Consider the following 22469-nt stretch of genomic DNA (forward strand, 5'->3'; position numbering starts at 1 on the left):
ATGAAAAAAGTTTGTCCCAGACCATGCAAATTTTATAGTTAGTGATATTGAAAATGACTTGAATACCTCTTCTACAATGAACATATTTTCAGTTTCTGAATTGAAAGTCTTATCAAACAATTTTATTTATTTATTTTACCTTATTGTAAAACTCAATGACCTTGACTCATCTGTGCACTCTAGCTTAATGGTTTTCCACTGATTTAAAAAATGTCTTGCATTTCGGTTATGCCACACCGACTTTGTCTGATATTTATACAATTTTAAAGCAAAATTGCTGCTAAAATTACTGCTTTTTTATAATAATAGAAAGCACTAAAGCAATTTGGTTTCAGAACTTTATAAATATTAGACATACCAGGTTCATTGAGTTTTAAAATAATCTCTCATATATAATCAAGTTTCGATAAAAGTACATTTTATCCAGATTAAAGTAAACATACGAAAATGTCTTGATATTTATAATTGTAAAAAAAATCCAAACAACAACGAAAAACGTTTTCAATGCCCATCTTAAAAAAATGCTTGATGCTTTTACTTTCAATTATCATTATATACATGTACATAGTTTGAATACCAGTTAATTGTTTTGCTGTAGGTGTTATAAAAAATAATAATTCATCCTGCCGTGACAAAGCATCACTGCTGTTTTTTGTAGGGCAAATGAGTCAGAAAAGAGGAGAGACTTTTTTAAGTGCTGTTGAGTGCAGGGTCAAAACAATTTAGACCGTTCTGTGTGTTATTTTGTGCAAATCATGTATTCAGACTAGTATTAGAGGACTCATCATTCAGTCTGTGATTACTGTTAATGAAACATATATAGTTTCGGAGAGATGGCCAGCATGCGTCACAGTTGCTCTTATGAGAGCATCTAATGACAGGTCATATTAATTCACCATGGAAGCTAGCATTCATCTTAAGTCAACCGAATAAAGCAATTTTTATGTCATCGTACTTTCCCGAGTTCAGAAGTGTTAAATGTAACGACACAGAACATCAGCAATTGCTGTTTTCTGCAAGTCAAAGCAGCTTCGAGACAGCCTGCAATCGACCTACTAACTGATGTCCTGTGCTGCATTGTTTAGCATTTGTTATAAGCATTACTGCTTATTAGACTATGAAATCAGTTCACACTGAGACATCTTGATGATCTTTGCAAGTATGCATTAAAAACTAGTTATTATACACACATAACATTATACACAATTCATGCTAAAGATTTTCACTGAATACATTTCAGCCTTAATAACAAAGAGTGTGTTGAGAATATATATGCAGGTTGGTTTAAAGGACAAATTGTACTGTATTCAAAGGCAATATACAGTAGCAGTGCAACAGTCTCTTTCTCACAAGATTCGGACCAATTACTGCTGAACAACCGATCAGCTGGGGCTTTTTAGGTGACTGGTAGTAGTTACCGTGACGACCGTCTCCTCTCATGCCCTCTGTACACTGGACTCAGTTTATATGTAACACCAGAATTTGGTGTGCATTATGTTCTATTAATTCAACGGACCGGAGTCAATTATTCCGCTTATACAATGGATACCACACTTCAAGACATTGTTCAGATGTTGTATTTTCATTGCACACCTTACCTTAGAACGTTTGTCAGCCAATCAGATTCAAGAAGTCAACAAACCCTTAGTATAAACTATCCTAAGATATTTCAGAGAATATTTCAATTGTGATTCAATCGTGGGTTCAAAACAACACTGGACCCCACTGATTTTTATTTGACATTTTGTTTCACAGAAGAAAAAAAGCCATGCAAATTTGGGTCGAAATGAGGGTGAGTAAATGGTAAAAATGTTCACTCTTTCGTGAACTATCCTTTTACTAGCTTATAGTTGTTTTGTCATGCAGTGAAATTAAAAGTCAGGTCAGGCATATTCAGGCCAGTCTACAAGTCTGTGGGCATAGAGCAATAAAGGAGGGTGAAATGTACAAAGCTCAGGTGAATTGGTAACCACCTCAGGCTTCAGACAAAGACAGCCGAAGCACAAAGGGCCACACAGAAAAAGGGGAAATGTGCAGTTTTGTATCAATGTATCTGCTATTCCCAGACTGAAGTATGCATGCACAAAGGATAAATGACTCCAGCACAGAATTCATATGAAAGTCTTAGGCTTTTTACTTTACTGTGCTAATAAACAATTAATTTGGTGACAATTCAGAAACAAATATTACCCAGTGTTTCGCCATCTCTTACTTTGAATGAATGCATTTGCATCTATGCATCTCAACCTCACTGTTACATATGCACTCAAAGCAGGCAGTAACAGAGTACACAGCTAAATCACAGCAAGGTTTTAAAAGCTTTGCTACATCCACTCTTCTGAAAGCAGCTACTGGTAAAGAATATGCCGCAGCTGCTGCTGAATTTAACCTCCCTCCCTCCGTCCCTCCTCATGGCGTCTGTGATGCGATCTCCGATGGTATTGATTCATACTCTCTGTGAACATCTAAGCAGCCAAAGAGGGACTCTAGAATGTTCAGCACGCTGTTCTGGATGGAATCCACCTGCTCCGCTGGGCAATACTCATCTAAACTGGATCTGACATGAACAAATGGAAAATGTAAGAAACATCTCAAATCTTATATTTTCTTAATCTTATTTAAACAGTATTCGTACATTAATAATATATGTGCAATGACATATAGACAAATGCACTACTGTTCAAAAGTTTGCGGTTACAAATAAATAAATAAATAAAACGTTAAAAGCAACAACAAAAAACTATTCCACAAAAATATTAAGCAGCACATCGCTTTTCAATTTTTCTAAAAATAAGAAATATTTCTTATCACCAAATCAGCATATTAGATTAACATGAGAAGGATCACGTGACACTGAGGACTAGAGTAAAGCAACATTAAAAAATGTTACCGACCCCAAACTTTTGAAGTGAATATAGACCCCAGTGATATTAATTAATACACATTGATAAATACAAACAAACAAGAAAAAAAAAAAAAAAGACTCCATGAAGGGCTGAGCTCCCCTTGACTCACACAGATAAGAGAGTGACTGATGAGTGTGATGTTGAGACTATGCTCATTAAAATGCATGCTAACAGATCACTCAGACACCAGTCTCAAATAACACTATCGGTCTCAACGGCACAGATTCTAGCATCTGCTTTTGGGGCAACTAGCAGCCTACTTACGATCATTATATCACAAATTACAAATTGCAGACCGAAAAGAAAACAAGAAATACGATGTTTCTCTAAGGGGGAAGAAAAAAAAAACCTTTTAACCTTAGAGGATGTAACAAACCATAAGTGAAAGCTTGAAGAACCCAATGTATTTTTCAAAAGGAGACACAGAACAGATGTGTGAATGCTCTGACCGATGTACCTGGATATAGTGACTATGGTGGGTTTGGGCAGGGCTTTCAGGAAGAGCTGCACGGCCGTGATCAACTGCTGGATCTCCTCCTCACTGCTGATGTGGTGAGGGAGCTCGGAGTAATCACAGGTCAAGCCTGCTTGATGCACCTAAACTCAACACCACGGGCACAAATATATCAGCCTGCGGCACCGGCAGAAGAGCCTCAGCAACACAAACCAAGGAACGCAAATTTGTCATCCCTCATGGTTTGCTTGGAGGCTCTCAATATCTTGAAAATATACTTGACATCAAGTAACAAACTGATAAACCACTATTTTTCCTCATCACTGCAAAACATTTTTAATTAGTATTGTGCCTTATATCAAAGATGTTTAGATACTGTTTTCTGAAATACATTAACTTTAAAATGCATGACTTGTTTTTAAAGAGAATGCCTCGAATCACATTCATTACATCAGCATGTTTTTACTTAACACATGATTATATATAAATGTTCGTATATATATATATATATATATATATATATATATATATATATATATATATACACATATACACGCACTTACATATCTATTTCTCTCTCTCTCTCTCTCTCTCTATATATATTATATATATTTATTAATTTATATATATTTTGATTTTCATTTAAATTGACAAGGATGTTTAGGGCTTTCAAAACTACTGTTTGGTCTGAGGCGCCTCAGAGATGTTAAACAGAAATAAATACATTCGCTAACATGAGCTCAGCAATACACCAGACAGGAGCTTATTTTGATTTATTTCTTTGTATTTTTCAGCACCGTTCAATTTCAAATTGACCCCAAGCAGAAACAACGTGACTAGCATGGATACGAGCCACATTTCTGAAAAGTGAATGTGTCCTCTACATTAAAACAGAAGATTAAAGCTTCAGTATCTTTCCGCCATCTGGTTTTTCATTATGTTTGAGGAGTTTATTACAAGAATATGAAGGTAAAATAAGATGATTTGAAACTTTTTTTTTTACATACATCATTGTAGACTATGAAAGCATAAAACTATTTGGGATATCTGGGATGACATATGTAGCAGAAATGAGTCAAATCAGACAAATCAAAGAGTCTATCAGAGCTGTGTGCATTGAAACATGAGCTGAATTCCTCAGGAAGTCATAAATCAGTTCTAGTGCCACAGGAACCAAACAAGATAACCAACCAACCAACTTGTTCACACAACAGCTTTCAACATTAACACCAATAGAACAATTATTGACAATTTTAATTCAAAGAAGAGATTGTCAAATTTATTGTTCGTGATTGGAATGCAACGCTGGACATCACATGTAAACCCAGGAGATCAAGTTAAATACTTGCATTGACTTCCCCCCCCAGCCAGTGAAACCAGACTGAAATTCCTAAGGGGGAAGGGCTTTAAACCTTTGTCTTCACAGAAAAGTCCTTTGCCAGAGAATGGCAAAGAAACCCTTTTTATACATTATATATGGACCAGAATGAACTCAAAAAAGACTTATGAATGAATCATTCTATTGCTTAACTCCATATTCATTTACGTGTAACCCACACATTTGACTATCATGTTATAATCACTTATCGTGTATGTTTTCTTTAAATGACTATGGTATAGCTGAAGGGTACATAGTCGTGTTTGATATGTGTGTGATTGAATTTTCTTGCTTGATATTGCCCTGACAATCATTTATTTGTAAAATATATCATAATCATGTTATAGGAATCATGTCCAAAATTAGACCCTGTGAGGCAAGAACCACATGCTTGGTAAGATAAACAAATGATTTATGATACCCAAGACTCAAGAACATATCTGATTGGTCAAGGCAACATTTGAGGGGTGGCCAACAGGAAGTTTTAAATACTTTGGACACGATGTAATTTCGCTTTTAGTTTGCTTTTAGTCATGCCTTGCTTTTAGTCTGCTTTTAGTTCTAGTCTGCCTGCTGCTATTAGCCATGTCGGCTTTTAGTTCCAGCCTTGCTCGTGCTATCAGTCATGCCTGCTCTTAGCTTTTAGCTTGTAGCTTTGCTACCTAGCTTTAGCTTGTAGCATCTAGCCATGCGGTAGTCATCATTGTTCTTTGAGCGCGGTTCCAGCGTGCCTGCCTGCTGCTACTATGAGAAGGAACACAACCTAGTCTCGTCAAACTTTATTTCTTTTCTTTTCCGTTTGAGAGTTTCGTGTTCTGAGTTAAGTTTTGTAACGTCCATTCAACTTCAACCAGCGAACACGACTCTGCACTTTCAGCCAACGCCCAACAACCACGGGCTTCCCAAGACGTCACTTCAGAGACTGAACTTCCAGCCAATCAACGACCTCGGGATAGCCCTTTCACCGAGGCTCCTTCACAGGAGATGCAAGTAACTTTACCTCCAGACTGTGACCTTTACTGGTGTATCTAATATAATTTTAACCCCATTGAGGAACTCAATGCGAGCGCTAATTACGTGATTGATGGTTGTTCATGTCTATGCAATTTAACGTATTGCTGTTAACTTGGGATTCCATATTTCCATTCTCTTAAACTCATCTTTCCCTAACTTTCGACCTTCCTGCAACTTGTGTGAATGTGTGTGTGCGTGCGTTTATGTGTTAGATTAGTTTATATGTCTTAGATTTATCTAATAAAGCCTTATTCATATTGAAAAGAGAAGTATCTTGTGTTTTGTGCTTACAAGTTAATGTCTTAAACTGTCGATCTTGTTACTGTGCTAATTGATAGTGTTTTCACTATAGTTTGGATATTAGTATCCAGCGCAGATTTGATGTGAAACGGCTCGTTCACTGAACCGCAGGCGCGTCTCCGTGAGCAGCCGTGAAACAGTGATTCTGTTCAAATTCCCTTTAAAATCTTAAATGATTCCCTTTGAGCTAAATTGACCTGTTTCCCTTACATTTATTATGGTGGAGAATGATTGCGGGCAGTTTAACCTAAATTGTGAGCATAAACCAAGTTATTTAATCTTTGATTTTGCTAAAGGAATGACGGATGAAAAGCTTCCGAGACCTGAGTATGTGTGTGTGTTTGCGTGACGTAAGCAGCGCGCGCCCTCCCGCTTGAATGAAAGGAGCTAGAGGAGACTTTAACTCGAGTCCGTCTCCCCTTTGTTAACAGCAGTAAGTGAACTTAAAAGTAAACATCTGAGATCGTACAATAAGGTAGAAATTGAGCGTGTTCCTCATTTGTGTAATGCCTTGTTTTATAGCTGATTTGATTTCACTGCGTGTTCCAGTGTCTCAAACGCTATCTCAGTCACTGTTTGCTGAACGGAGCTAAACTGTTAGTGTTTCAAAAGGGATATAAATCGGTGAATAAAGAATAGTTTTGAGCGGGTTCCTCAATCTATTTATCAAAGTCCCCGTATTCATATTTCATATTGTTTGATTGCCAGTGCGTGTTCCACTGCCGAATCAAATTTGATATTCTACTCCCCTAAATTAACGTTAAACATTAGAGAACAATGTTTGCCCATTTGTATCCGTTCACAAAGTGAATGCAATCTCGCGTAACACTGCGTGTGTCCGAGAGTAATTTGAATGGGAGTGTTTTAAAAGCTTGATCAAGTAAAGTTTAACTGTGTACCAACAGCGAAGGAAAACTTTTATGTTTGTGTCCAGAAAAACTGGCACGGAGATTCAAATTGCTGAGATTGATATAACTGTGTTCCCTTAACTACAGCAGGAAGCTGCTATTTGAATTAAGATAAATTTAACTCTATACAAACTGAGAGTTTAAGTGCCACATCGCAAAACCAACTGAAAGGCGGTGTTGTTATTTGTACAGTGTTGAAATGAGCCGACATTTCATGTAACATGCTTAACTGTATTTGCAACAATGCAACGATTCATGTGCTGATCCACTAGAATGTGTTTTGGTTGCCATAGTGACGACCGTGACCCGGAAGCCTAACGTACTTCCGGAGCAACTCTGAACTGTGCACGCGCAGCGCACAAACTCTGCGGTGTCGCTAAGCTAACGAAACCATTGCATTTACATTGAAGTCTATACTAAAGCCACTAGCCTCAAAGGTTAGCCGTTAGCATTACCATCCAGTGGTAGAATAATGTGTGTTTGGGCAACGCTGACGTGATTTAACCATTTTCAACATCTTAACTAACACTTGTTAGTCTCTTTCTTTTTATCGCTCTGTTTTCTCACTAGACCACTTATTTTCATTTTACTAGAAAGGGAAATACTGACTCACAATTATTAATTGTCAAATTGAAATTTAATTGAAACATTAAATTTATTTTGAATCATTTAAAATTTCCCTCTCAGATCATTTCATATGATCTTTTATTTCTAGTATTCTCTTTTGGGTCTTATTATTTTAGGAATGAATAAGCCTTGAACTTTGGAAGTTTAAGTAAACTTATTCTTCCTAATTTATTTATTACCCATCTGAATATATGCTATTCAGACCTTTACTTATTTGAATGCGTTTTACCCCCTTCCTATTTTGGTTATACACTTAACCACTATTGTTTTACTTATTGATTTCCTTTTTTTTTTTTTCATTTTTGCATATTTTGCCCATTTATTAATTTTTTTAATTTTACTTTTTCTTACCATTTCTTTACTTTGTGTATCCTAGCCTGGGAACGACAAACCTGAGCCCTAAAAGGAGACATTGTTATCCCTCACTACGAGTTCAAATAAATTAGAAAGACAACTCTCTTTCATTTAAAGTTTATTTTGTTTGATTAGTTGTGCAGCAACTAACACAACGCTCTCCTTGTAGTTGAGGTAACCGCTTCTGAGACTTACCATCTCCGTCCTCTCTCTCCTTTACTTTCCTCTTCTCTTTTTACATTTGTAGGACATGTAAGAACCATCAATCAATTCTAAGTGAAGTAAATACACAATCGTGCCAAAGACGACGAATCATCCTTATGAATTTGATTGTAATCATCCTCTCATTTGTTCTTCCTAACCTCCCTACATTTGGAAACGCATTCCAAGTTTTAGCATCTCATCCATCGTTGAGATCAATTTAATAGAGATACGTGTTGAGCAACTGTCGCCTTTGCTGACTCCCTGGTGAGCCGTCCAACTGAAAGGTGTACGGTGTCAATCCTGTCAGACTAAGAAAAGAGATATCAGAATTATTATTGTATTCTTTTGTCCAAAGCAAGAAATATAATAATATTGTTTACGTTTTTGATAACATTTAATTGGAAAAAATAATTTTCCTCATTTGAAAAACAGAAATTTTGCTTGTCATTTGAATTTGTTTTTCACCTCTGTCTCTCTTTTCCTCTTCCTCATTAGAGTGACAAAGTCTTCGCATCTCTAGTCTACTTAAACACCCTGAGACCAACACAGTCATCACCACATTTCACTAGTGGTTCACAATCACTGATACAACACTTAGTTGTCCCACCACACATAGGCTTTTACTCCAAACAGATCTGTGTCAGTCTCTCTTCTTCCCAGCGTGACAACATGCCGCAGACTGCAGACCCCATTTCCCATGGGGAAGATGTGAACATTTGGCTGAGAGGCATAACAGACAGCCTCACTCCAAAGACATTTGAACTGTTATTATTTTTAATAATAATCCTAATCCTGAGAAGATTCCTGACACAAGATTCAAGCCAGAACAACAACCACGAGGAGCTAGTCAAGATCACGAGCTCACTAAGCTATGCCTTCACAACCCAGCTGAAACTGAGCGACAAGCACATCACCCACCTTCAAGAGGAGCTGACACGTGCTCAACGTCGCATAGACAAGCTGGAAGTGAAAGTTCAAAATCAACTCAAAGCACCCAGCGAGAGGGAGCAGGATACAACAGAACAAGTTATGAAGCTCCTAGCAGCCCTGGCAGCAGCTCAGCTCGACCAGCGACATGCAACGGCTGCTCAGAAAGACCTGGTAAACAGACTCCAGTATGCCGAACAGCTACTAGAGAAAGCCAAGCTAGACATCAGAAACAAGAACTCTGAAATCAGTGCTTTGAAAGACCACCTTGAAAGGTACAGAACTGAAATGGACAATCTGACCCAACAACTAGATGATACCAACGATGAGCTCTACATGGTCAGAAAAGAACTCCAAAATGCTTACAAGCACAAACTAGAGCCAAGAAAAGAGAAACATCTCTTAGCCTCATCACTGCTGAGCAGAGCAGAGTCCCACGTCCAAGAACTGGCATATGACGAAAGGAGCGAAGGGCCACAACCCAAAACCTCACCTGCCTTCGCCACACAACCCTTTCCTGCCAACGAAAGAAAACCTCCCGTCCAAGGCCTTGAAGCTGCACACGGGATGACAATCAAAGACCTCAACAAGCTGTCTAAAAACATCAGCAGGTTCAACCCGAACTCCACAGAAAGCCCCGACATCCAAGCTTACCTGCTAGATATCGAATTTCACCTGGAAGTGAGACCTCATGTGACTGACAGAGACTGGTTATACCTCCTTAGAGCCACGTCCAGTTCCGAGGTACGAAACTTTTTAGATCGACAGCCCAGTCAAACCAAGTCAAACTACCAGCGACTTCGTGAGGTCCTGATTAAAGAGTTTACAGACCCAGAGTCTGACCATGGACTATTAACTGCCTTGGAAACCAAACAAGGTCGTCAAGAGACTCCACAAGCTTATTACAACCGACTCCGACAAGCCTACTTTGGTGCACACAACAGCCCTGACCTTGAAGAGGATGTGAACTTCAAAAGCCTCTTCCTAAGAAATCTGCACCCTGGAGTCAGTCACCATCTAGGTGTCATGGCCTGTCCGAACTCCATGACCATCCAACAGTTGCGTGACCTAACACAGAAGGCCTATAACAAGCAGAAGGTGGCCTCAAAGAAAGGTAGCAAAACCTCCACACTCTTGAACTCTGTCAACAAAGACTCAAGCCTTGCACTGGACGACACCCAGTGGCATCACAACACCAGAGTCTTCCATCAAGAGCACAGAGAACGTGACGCCCATATCCACGACCGCTTTCAGCCCAACTGCTGGAAAAATCCATGGGACCAGCCACGCTTCTCAAGAAACCAAAAGGATAACATCTGGAAACCTAACCAGAGATCCAAAGGTAATCACCTGACTCATCCAAAAGCAACTCGTGTGGGTAAGCGACAACAAAACCCACCTCAGCACCACTCAGACATGCACAGTGCTGAGTATGCACAAGAACATGACCGCTTACCATTAGAAGACACGGAACAAGTCATGGAACAACTAAGAGAGTTCCTTCAAGACAATTTACATGCATATGACCACAAAGTTGAGTCATGCTCGCTGTGACCAGCGACAGAACGGAAGGCCGGTGATCACCTGGTGCACCACATCAGAGATGACAAGCACCTGTTCAACAACAACCCAGAATGAACAAGTCTTTCACGGCCAACTGTTGATGAAGAATCTGAGGTACTAAAGGACATCACCTCAGTCACTAACAAACTGTCAAATGAACTCCAACTCCAAGTTCCAAAATTCCCTGTCTGTGCAACAGCAACCACCAGAGCACAGAAGGTCAGAAAGTCTGCTACAGCCAGAAGGCATCACAAGAAGAATGCAACATAAGAGACAAGTTTTGCAACTCAGCTTCACACAGCCATGCCAAACTGCCTCCGACTGTCTGCTAAAGAACTTCCTGCCTTGCTGGACTGACCCCTCATTAGACCATGGACACGCCCTCATCCAAGCCAAGGATGCTGAGAGCTAGTCTTCAGTGACATGCTAGAAAAAGGGGGAGACAACACAGACTTGAACAGATCTGACCACACATGCACTACACCAGTAACACACAACATTACCTACACCCAGAGGTAAACACATCTACTGATAACACAGTCAACAAACATATTCTTCCCACAGGTAGAATATCCAACTTTTAGTGTAACAAAGTTACACATACCCACCATGAAGAAACGTGCAGCCATCCTCACAATAGGTAGAACACCTGACACTAAGTTAAGGTTCACGACACACTAGCTGCACCTGACATCCTAGCTCAATAGTAGTTGTAACACATGCTAGGAAAACCCACAGCAGCCTTGTTTTGTTTTGTTCTTCTTTTACCTATCCTTCTCCTTCCCCTCTTTCCTGAGTAGGTGAAACGCCTAGACACCCTGCGAGGGTCGAAGGTCTGATATTAGGATTGACTCGCAACACCTAATATCCGCCAGCCACTCTAAACTGAATGGAAGCCAGAGAGCTCCATGCATGATAGGTCAAGTCATTGAATTGAAAATGAAATTACTAGAAAACTAATGGTAAACATGTAAAGTAAGACAACCTAGAAGAACCAAACAAAGTTAACCACAAATTTGATTGATGAATCAAAATAAAAACAATTTCCAAGACGATCTAAACTATCCTCAATGTGCTAAACTACATTGACTAATTGAACTTAACCACGTCTACCTAAATAACCTGATGCCTGCACCAGTACAGTAACTGTCATGGAGGTGTTGTCTTGCTGTTTGCTGTGTTTGTCTGCTTCTTCTGCCTTTGTTTCTCCAGCGATCGACGATGTCTTCACCTAAACACCTCGCCGATCGAAAGGGGGATATATGTAGCAGAAATGAGTCAAATCAGACAAATCAAAGAGTCTATCAGAGCTGTGTGCATTGAAACATGAGCTGAATTCCTCAGGAAGTCATAAATCAGTTCTAGTGCCACAGGAACCAAACAAGATAACCAACCAACCAACTTGTTCACACAACAGCTTTCAACATTAACACCAATAGAACAATTATTGACAATTTTAATTCAAAGAAGAGATTGTCAAATTTATTGTTCGTGATTGGAATGCAACGCTGGACATCACATGTAAACCCAGGAGATCAAGTTAAATACTTGCATTGACTTCCCCCCCCAGCCAGTGAAACCAGACTGAAATTCCTAAGGGGGAAGGGCTTTAAACCTTTGTCTTCACAGAAAAGTCCTTTGCCAGAGAATGGCAAAGAAACCCTTTTTATACATTATATATGGACCAGAATGAACTCAAAAAAGACTTATGAATGAATCATTCTATTGCTTAACTCCATATTCATTTACGTGTAACCCACACATTTGACTATCATGTTATAATCACTTATCGTGTATGTTTTCTTTAAATGACTATGGTATAGCTGAAGGGTACATAGTCGTGTTTGATATGTGTGTGATTGAATTTTCTTGCTTGATATTGCCCTGACAATCATTTATTTGTAAAATATATCATAATCATGTTATAGGAATCATGTCCAAAATTAGACCCTGTGAGGCAAGAACCACATGCTTGGTAAGATAAACAAATGATTTATGATACCCAAGACTCAAGAACATATCTGATTGGTCAAGGCAACATTTGAGGGGTGGCCAACAGGAAGTTTTAAATACTTTGGACACGATGTAATTTCGCTTTTAGTTTGCTTTTAGTCATGCCTTGCTTTTAGTCTGCTTTTAGTTCTAGTCTGCCTGCTGCTATTAGCCATGTCGGCTTTTAGTTCCAGCCTTGCTCGTGCTATCAGTCATGCCTGCTCTTAGCTTTTAGCTTGTAGCTTTGCTACCTAGCTTTAGCTTGTAGCATCTAGCCATGCGGTAGTCATCATTGTTCTTTGAGCGCGGTTCCAGCGTGCCTGCCTGCTGCTACTATGAGAAGGAACACAACCTAGTCTCGTCAAACTTTATTTCTTTTCTTTTCCGTTTGAGAGTTTCGTGTTCTGAGTTAAGTTTTGTAACGTCCATTCAACTTCAACCAGCGAACACGACTCTGCACTTTCAGCCAACGCCCAACAACCACGGGCTTCCCAAGACGTCACTTCAGAGACTGAACTTCCAGCCAATCAACGACCTCGGGATAGCCCTTTCACCGAGGCTCCTTCACAGGAGATGCAAGTAACTTTACCTCCAGACTGTGACCTTTACTGGTGTATCTAATATAATTTTAACCCCATTGAGGAACTCAATGCGAGCGCTAATTACGTGATTGATGGTTGTTCATGTCTATGCAATTTAACGTATTGCTGTTAACTTGGGATTCCATATTTCCATTCTCTTAAACTCATCTTTCCCTAACTTTCGACCTTCCTGCAACTTGTGTGAATGTGTGTGTGCGTGCGTTTATGTGTTAGATTAGTTTATATGTCTTAGATTTATCTAATAAAGCCTTATTCATATTGAAAAGAGAAGTATCTTGTGTTTTGTGCTTACAAGTTAATGTCTTAAACTGTCGATCTTGTTACTGTGCTAATTGATAGTGTTTTCACTATAGTTTGGATATTAGTATCCAGCGCAGATTTGATGTGAAACGGCTCGTTCACTGAACCGCAGGCGCGTCTCCGTGAGCAGCCGTGAAACAGTGATTCTGTTCAAATTCCCTTTAAAATCTTAAATGATTCCCTTTGAGCTAAATTGACCTGTTTCCCTTACACATACTTCAAACATGATTAAAATACCAAAAGGAAACACACACACACACACGCACACACAACTTTACCATTTCATAGTCCGGTGACTGAGTTCGATTCTTAAGGCTGTGTACAAGTCTGACAAGAGGTTTCATTCTACAAAGAAAGAGAGGAAAGGAAATCAATAAATCAATGCACGAGGCTGTCATCTCCTGCTTGATCAAATGCATACTGACCACATACAGCAATCAATCAAGCTCAATAGTGCACTGAAATGGAGCTATAAACAAAAAGCACCGAGCCTGTGGCTCTAGCGTCTCAATGACAGCCGTAATGCATACCTTGGGTTTGCTGCTAAACGTTCAACAGTTTCCTGGCTGTCATCCTCTAGCAGTTCAGCAAATGCAGCCTCCAGGTCTTCAAGCTGGCGAGTTCGTCTCTCTACACAATCTAAGAGCTCCTCCTGAAAACCAACACATGGAACTGTAAAAGACTGTTCTTTGCCACCATCGGAAAAAAAAAAAATTTTATTTGCTGTAATTTTGATCACTTAAATGCAGCCTTGCTGAGCAAGAGGCGATATTGCAAACCCCAAACTTTTTAACCGTAGTGTGTACATTTGTGATTGTGACAACTCTAGATAATTTAAGTTCATCCCTGAATTGAACTTTTCATTTGCATTGTCAGGCTAATAACATAATTTGCTATTAAAATAGGTTTTAAGGAGAAGAATGCAAAACGTTTCCAGTAGTAGACTTCTGTGTCTGTATGCATCAGCATTCAAATGAGAAGATGTCAAAGATTACTTTGAGGTCAAGCATGAATGATAAAACAGTTCTGACTGATTCTGATAAAAGCTCTTGCAACAGCTAATACATACACTCTTTTTTACCACACATCCGTTGATTTAACCATTAACTTGGAGAGCATAGTTAATGCCATTGTTTAAAAATAAAATAAAAAATCAATAAAAAAATTAAATTTAGCTTCTTAAGATTAGATTTAGCTTCATCCCCTGAAGGTGTTTGGGAACATCCAAAGAGCTTGTTGCTACGATGAAGGAATATCTCATGATTAATTATAATACATTTGATTAGGAATCTCCTTACCTCGTCTGAATCCTGCTGTGGCCTGCTAAAGCTGTACAACTCTTGCAGGAGAGCACACTCTTCCTGTAAGACAACAACAGTGGAAAACACAATTTAGATAGATATAACTACAAATAAAACAATATCGATTCCATGCGAGTTCTGGAAAAAAAAATGATTATATTTAATTTCTTCTATTTGTCTATAAAGCTCTTTGTATATCAGCTTGACTAACTCCACCTGCGTGTACATCTCCTTGAAAGGGTTCTTACAGGAGAAAAAATCCAAGTCAATGTCAAGTATGAACGGGTCAGTTTGCTCTATAACCGCTAAAAGCCGCTCCGTGATGCAGTTTGTTGAGCCCTCCTCGGTCTTCGTGACTGTGTGACTGCAGTTTCCCGACGCAGTGCTGCCATCAAGCGGTCGAGGAGAGGAAGTGCACGGGGACTCCTGTTTTAACTGCACATCTCTGTCCTCTTTTGCAGTCGGTTTTGGTATTTTAGCACCACTTTGGCCATTTCCACGCGACCTTTCCTGCGAACTGTCAACAGGATCCACGCGGATGACATTTAAATGCAACTCTTTTGGGTTTTCCAGCTGATCCAGTGGAACGTAAAGAGCGTCACTCAAAAAGTAATCGTCTCTGCTTGTGACCCTGCAAAGAGAACGAGAGTTATTCCGAATGTTTTTACATGATTTTAACAGTACACTGTTTCCTGACAAGGTGGAAATCTCATCTTTATTAATAGTAAATGAACGTCTGACTCTGCTGCCATCTCATGGTTCCATGCTGATACGCTGCACCTGACCTGATGGTGGTTGTGGATGAATCTTTCCCCACACACATAGAATGCTGTCCTTCTTTGATCTGCTGAGCCCAGTACGGATGCAGCCAGGCTACGTGGGATACGTGTCCAGCATAGACCATTGGCATAATCCAATTCTCAATGCTCAGCTCACTGCAGGCAAATGATAACATGTCAACCCTTATGCTCACTGGTGTGAATGGCTTTATTTTCACCAGCATGACCTCTCTTTTTTAAAGTTCCTCTGATTTTAATATTCAGAGGGGTATTCATGCATTTTACTCTTTAAGTCTTTGACAATAGCCCTGTAGACCTCAACAAGTCGTACTTTCTGTACTGTGCTATTTTTTGTCAATTTTTAATTGTCAATAACTTAATAAATACTCATTACTTGAAATATAAAACAATTAAATTATACTTTTTCTTTTTAAAAGATTTTTAGAAAATTTTATCATTCGATTGGAAATGATGCACAACAAAAAGCTTAAAAAGAATAATGTTCTAGAATTATTTCATATATCTATTTTATTAAATAATAGGCTAAACAACGAAACACAAAGTCTTCACTTAAAATAATGAAATTGTATCAATTATTATTTAGAGTTTTACATTTCACAGAATAATAAAATAACATTTTAATAATGGATTTTCATATTTGTGACAGTCTGTGCCTGGGACAAGGGTAAAACTATCAAATCTGCACATGAATGGTTTTTGACACAGAGGGGGAAAAAATAAATAATAATAACACAAAACTAACTTCTGATCTTACAAGTTTCCATGACAGTTTATGTAGTATAATAATAATAATAATAATAATAATAATAATAATAATAAATATATAAAAAAAAAATATATATATATATATATATATATATAACGTTATATTGTTTCCAAAAATACCGTAATCGAATAATTTATGATCGTGTCCAAAGTTGATGAAAAAGCCTTGTAAACTCACCTGAGCAGAGTCTCTTTGTCGTAGACTGTATCAGCAGGCATGTTCACAGGGATGAGGAGATCAGGATGGGAGTCCAAATGGATCATTTTCAGGTCCTTCATTGGAATATGTTTCGAGCCAATGGCACGATATATGTGTTTCACAACCTAATGCAGGTGGACATAACATTTCGGTTACCATTTTCTTTTTTACACGTTTAGTGGCTGATTTATCATTCAAAGCCACTAACTTTGCTGTTATTGGAACTAAGTTACTGTTGATGCATTATTTGGTTGCGTCAGGCTTCAAAGCCTGGAAGTTACATTAGCAAGAACTGAAATCACATTATCTAACTTAACGTTACCTCATGATGGTCCTCCACAATCCACACGGGCAGTTTAGGATACACGCGTTTCTGAGGAGGCGTCTTCATTGTGTGTGTGTTTTTTTTTTTCTTTTTTCGAGAGTGTAATAATAATAAATATAATAATAATTATTATTATCTTGAAAACTGCAAGCTTTATTTAGACTTTATACACCGCTATAAGTGGTGCACTGTGCGTCCTCTGTTTTCAACCGGGTGGAAACAAGCAAGACTTGATGAAGTTTTGGATTCCTACGACAAGTAATCCTTAAAATCTTTCAAAGGTAAATAATAATAATAAATAGTAGTAGTAGTAGTAGTAGTAGTAATAATAATAATAATAATAATAATAATAATAATAATAATGAAAAATACATAATTAGCAATACATTAATCCAAGCCGTAAAGAGAACATAAAAACCATACTCGAGTAAAAGTACAGAAACCTTACAGTAAAAATTACTCCATTACATTACGTCACCAAATCCAAAACAACTTGAGTAAAAGTCTTTGAGTATCTGATTTTAAAATTACTTAAGTATTTTACTTACACGAAATACTACCGTAGGCTCAAAGATGCATGTCAAAGATGCCAATGTAAAAAAAAATAAAATAAAAAAATAAAAACATAAAAGAGTTGATTTGTGAGGAATCCAATCATGCTTATTTTCTAAAAATAAATAAATAAATAAATCAAATCTTCAAAAATGTGTCTTCAGCTTAACCGATAAGTAAAATCATGTTAAGTAAAAGGTGTCTTCAGTTAAGTTAAGTGGTTTGGGTGAGTAAGGACAAAACGCATAGCTAAGATATCCTATGCCCTGTAGTTGGGAATATCACTTCTTTTGTAGCAGAAACTGCTACAGAAAAAGCTAGGTGCCATATAGTGTAGAGTAAAGAGTACAGATACCGATACAGAAAATGTAGTGAAGTATAGAGCAAAAGTTACTAATATCTTTTATACTCAGTAAAACTACAGAGTATCCATACAGATACTCAAGTACAGTAATAACTTACATTTACTCAAATACTTCGCACCTCTGATCCAAGCATAACTGTGCTGTAAAAAAAATTAATAAAATAAAAGATCTTTAGAAGTACAACAGCTTGTCCCTTGGCCAGTACCCAGAAAGGCTACTCATGTATGTACCCTTTTAAGGGTGCTGTTCTAAATATAAATCTACTTGTCTCTGACAGAATTAACTCATCACTGTTAAAGTATCCTTGGAGTTGAATGTTTTAGTCACTGAAAATAATTTTTGAGTTTTGAAATGTGTAGGTAAGGCTCAGTGTAGTTTACAAATGGAGGAGATTCAACACTGCTATTACTAAGGTGTGCTTGTCCAACTAAAAATAAAGCAAAAAAAAGTATAGATAGGTCGATAGGTCTTGAGGAGGTCAGATGAAGTCACAAAAATCTTCAGGAGGTCTTCAGGAGGTTATGAAAACTCCAGTGAAGCAGCTGTAAGTTTTTGCAGACAACTCTTGCGTTGGCCCCTGTCAGTTACATATCAATATTGCATTGGCAAATTTTACTCCAGAATAGCGAATTGCCTGTCTGTGAGCTGAAGTTTAACAGTTCTTATCTGAAATGTATTGAGCCTTCAGGAAGTATTCACTTCACTCCATTGAATTTTCACATATTTTTCTGGTTATTCTCTAAATTTTGAACCCCTCAAGTATTTTTCTTTCTGCAAGAACACGGTCATGCAACATTTAAGCTATAAATCCAAAACACCCACAGTCTTAAACTCCAGCATGACAAGGCAGTCAAATCAAATTTTATTATACAGATCATCTTTTTGTGCCTTCAAAGTCATTGCAGTCACATTTAATGTAGGAAACAAAGAAATAATGAAGTACAAAATAATAAACATGTATGTGCAGAATGCATGGAATACAGGTAACGAAAAGGTCCTGCAAAATTATAATAATAATAATAAAAATAAAAGTTTTGAATAGAGTATGCCAAGAAAAATAAATGCTGCAAATCACCTTGAATCACGCTCTCTTTCACCAGACGCCAGTTATATCTTATCTATGATGCAACAAATCCAGAACTGTCCTTCTGTTCCAAGGTTTTTATGGTTTACCTTGAGAGGAAAAGTATCTTCTAGCACATCTTCTAGGAAGATCTTCTAGGACATGTAATAACTTTTAAAGGAACAACATTTTATTTATATACATATATATACACTCACAAAAAGTACAAAAACTGTCACTGGTGCAGTATCTAGAAGGCACACATGTGTACCTAAAGAGTCCATATTGGTACATTATAGGTACATATTAGTACTTAAAAGGTACAAAAGTGAATCTTTTGAAAAGGTATTGCCCCAGTGACAACTTTTGTACCCTTTTTTTTAGATTGTACAGTATTTGCATTTAATAACTTCTGACCTTAATATTGACTTCATAATCATATTTCAGAAAAGCAGTCAGTAATGTGGAGGGTAGGGACACAATTACCCAATCAGGAAATGTCTTGAGAGATACATAAGCTACAAGACAGACAATTAAAGGGGGGAAAAAAACCAATAGGAAAACAACTATCACAATTACATAATTTCAATTGACCCCTTCATTCTCATGGCTTCTAGCAGACTCCAGACATGACTTATGGTGGTCTTTATTAAAGGCCAGTGTTGTCACTTCTGTGTTAATTGCACTTCTTTTCTAGTTGCTTATTTCCACAGGAAAATTCCTGACAGGCAGACTGCACTGATCTTATTTATTTAGTTTGAAAAGACATATTGTGATAACGTGATATCTATTATGCAATTATGCACATAAAGTGATATTTATTATGCAATCAAGCAATTAAACACAGACATATCTTGTCTCATAAATGCATATCAGTGCAATCCAAAAAATAAAAAGTTTCTACTATTTTTTTTTTTTTTTTTGTATTTTGTAGTTTTACAGAAGTGAAAGAAATCCAATTTACAAATGCTTTAACAGCAAAAAAAAAAAAAAAATAAAAAAAATAAAAAAAAACAAGAAGCAATCAGTGGTGTGAACTAAATCTTAAGGCAGTAAGTAAATCTCAGACTCGGTAACAATGTCAAGCTGTTTTTCTTCCACCCAGCTGATATGCCTGATTTTAGGGAAGCTGTCAGATAATGCAAAACATTGTGTCGTGAATGAGTTTAGATATGGAATATTGATCAGTATCTCTGATTAGCAAAATGCTTGCTAAGAAACTTAGATTTGTTTGCTTCAAATCAATATCAATATCAATGTACGTGGAGATAGAAGAAGTATGCTTAATTGAAAGTGCCATTGCAGTGTACTTCAGAACTAATATATTATTACATATAACTGTACTTGCAGATAATATTATCAAATAAAGGTCCACTTAAATGTACGTAAAGAAGCAGATTTAACACACTGTATTAAACCTTTAAGAAGTACACTTTTTTAACTATTACAAGTTGAATTCAAAATGCATTTCACATTTTAATAGTGTTTAATAGTGTTTTTGTCATGCTTTTTAATGTATTGACTAACATAAAGAATGTGTAAAGTGCAGTAATTGATTATAATTGTAACTGTTGTGTTATTCAATAGTACATTTAAATTTCATATTTTGGAACTTAATATATTGCAACATATTTAAATACATGACATACAAGTTTCATTAGAAATTACATTAAAGTATATTTTAGCTTACCATAATTGTTTGTCAGTACATCCGTCAGCACACTTTAACATTTTCAAAGGCAACAGAAGTAATCTAACTTAAATCACTCTAAAGTTGAGCAAACTGGATTTATTATGAATTGAAACTATAATACATTTTCATTTCATAGCAATTAACATGCAGTTGAGTGTCCGGAAAAGTTCCGTTCAGTTTACTCTTTATAAAGTACAGTAGGCTATGTTATTTCTGTAACGTGCTAAAGTATGCTAAAGTGTACTAAAGTGTACTAAAGTGTACTTCTTTTTCAGTCTCCATTTTTTTTTTTTTTTTTTTTTTTTTTAATAAAGATGTGTTAAAATAATGTGTTATTAGTGTTTTGAAACACTACAAGAAAATGTATGTTCCTATATGGCTGAATCAACTTGAGTTAATGCAGCACTACAATAGCTTTTTCCTAATCACTGAAAGCATGTTAGTAGGACCAGTATAATATGAGAGGTTGTTCTTGCTATCATGATGAATAAAGTTCTGTCTGGCATGAGTAAACAACATTGTTGGGAAAAGATACACTGCTTCACTTTCCACTGACCTGACCTGTTGGCCGGGAGGATGAAATTGTAAAAACTGAACTAGTGACTAGATGGGGAGTTTATAGCAATGGTCTAGACTGCATGCTTTCTTGCCCGGAAGCCTTGCAGATCATTACGTATGTGTATGTGAGGCATCTGTCAAAATAAACTGCAGTTTGCTCTTGGAACGGGGCAGGTACAGCCCAATACAAGACAGTGATTAATAAGAATTTAAATTGATTGTGTTTAAAGAGGACGATTGTGTCTAAGAATGTGAAATATTCTTAGGTGCCTTCCCTCTTTTCTCTGTCGAGCAATAGAAATGTTGTTTATTGTGCCATTTAAGAGCTTTGGAAATGGCCATTAACTGGAACACATGTGACCTTGTTGACGAGTGATCTTTTATTTCCAGGGAGGGGAATGATAAGGGATGTGTGCTGAAGTAAATTACCAAAGCTGCAATGCTCGCGTCTCTAGGTCCTATTGCATCTTCACCCCAGAGATAAGCTCAGGGAGGCTTCATCTGAAATTCCACTCTAGCAATTTCACTGATGCATTATAGGAAGCATGGTTATTTGTATTAAGTGAATACAGGAGGGGAAAGCCCGTGTGCCTGTGGCCTACTGTTGCTACCTGGTCATTTAAAGTCTTTGCAATCATATAGGCTGCGATTTAGGCACTTGGAAAGGTTAAAACCAGTTCATATGCTCCTTGAAGTTTGTTGAATAAACTTGCTCATGGTTTTCTTTCTCTTCTTCTTTTCTTCTTCAGGAAATACTGAAGATTGATGCTCATTATGTTAAATTATGTGCCCATAAAACAAGCCTTGGGTGTTTCACAAAATGAGTCAGCGAGAGGCTCACTGTGTATATTAATTTACACTTTTTTTAATGCGGTATATCCTTGACATCGCCTGAGTGCAAAACAGCTCTAGAATTACTTATATTCACGTTAAATTTACATTTAGACACGCACAGATGGAAACAAATATTGTTACGTTGAATATTAACATAAAATTGGACATATAATTGTAAAATAAGAGTCTAAGTGAATGTGAGACTCAATATATTTAATAGGTCTTGGATTTAAAACTGCATATGAAAATGGCCATAATCAGAAAACACATACACACACACACATACACACACACACGCACGCACGCACACACACACACACACACACACACACACACACACACACACACACACACACACACACACACACACACACACACACACACACATACACACACACATCAGACAGAATCGTTGACAGCCACTTAAAGTCACAATGAGATGAAAGTACTGAGATATCTTTTCTTGTGTACTATGTAAATCTGAT

At 37.4% G+C, this 22469-nt stretch overlaps 1 protein-coding gene across 1 annotated transcript; it reads right to left on the bottom strand.

Moving 5' to 3' along the window:
* Nucleotides 1-1687: 1687 nt before the first annotated feature.
* Nucleotides 1688-17114, bottom strand: LOC113078170 (UPF0489 protein C5orf22 homolog). The gene is made up of 9 exons (XM_026250485.1): nucleotides 16917-17114; nucleotides 16574-16719; nucleotides 15616-15765; nucleotides 15047-15461; nucleotides 14828-14890; nucleotides 14060-14181; nucleotides 13808-13874; nucleotides 3364-3503; nucleotides 1688-2557 (listed from the first exon to the last, which is right to left on the bottom strand). Exons 1-9 carry the CDS (start codon nucleotides 16983-16985, stop codon nucleotides 2410-2412), a joined length of 1320 nt encoding a protein of 439 aa, XP_026106270.1. The 5' UTR covers nucleotides 16986-17114; the 3' UTR covers nucleotides 1688-2409.
* Nucleotides 17115-22469: the final 5355 nt, after the last annotated feature.

The sequence above is a fragment of the Carassius auratus genome, unplaced genomic scaffold (assembly GCF_003368295.1).
Source record: "Carassius auratus strain Wakin unplaced genomic scaffold, ASM336829v1 scaf_tig00024481, whole genome shotgun sequence".
NCBI lineage: Eukaryota > Metazoa > Chordata > Actinopteri > Cypriniformes > Cyprinidae > Carassius > Carassius auratus.

What these genes read in the sequence shown, in the direction of transcription:
- LOC113078170 (XM_026250485.1), bottom strand. Translation starts at nt 16,985, where the DNA reads ATGAAGACGCCTCCTCAGAAACGCGTGTATCCTAAACTGCCCGTGTGG. An exon ending in TCAAGGAGATGTACACGCAG is followed by an intron (nt 14,891 to 15,046) that starts GTGGAGTTAGTC and finishes GTTGTCTTACAG; the next exon opens with GAAGAGTGTGCTCTCCTGCA. An exon ending in AGTCACCGGACTATGAAATG is followed by an intron (nt 3,504 to 13,807) that starts GTAAAGTTGTGT and finishes TGTTGAGTTTAG; the next exon opens with GTGCATCAAGCAGGCTTGAC.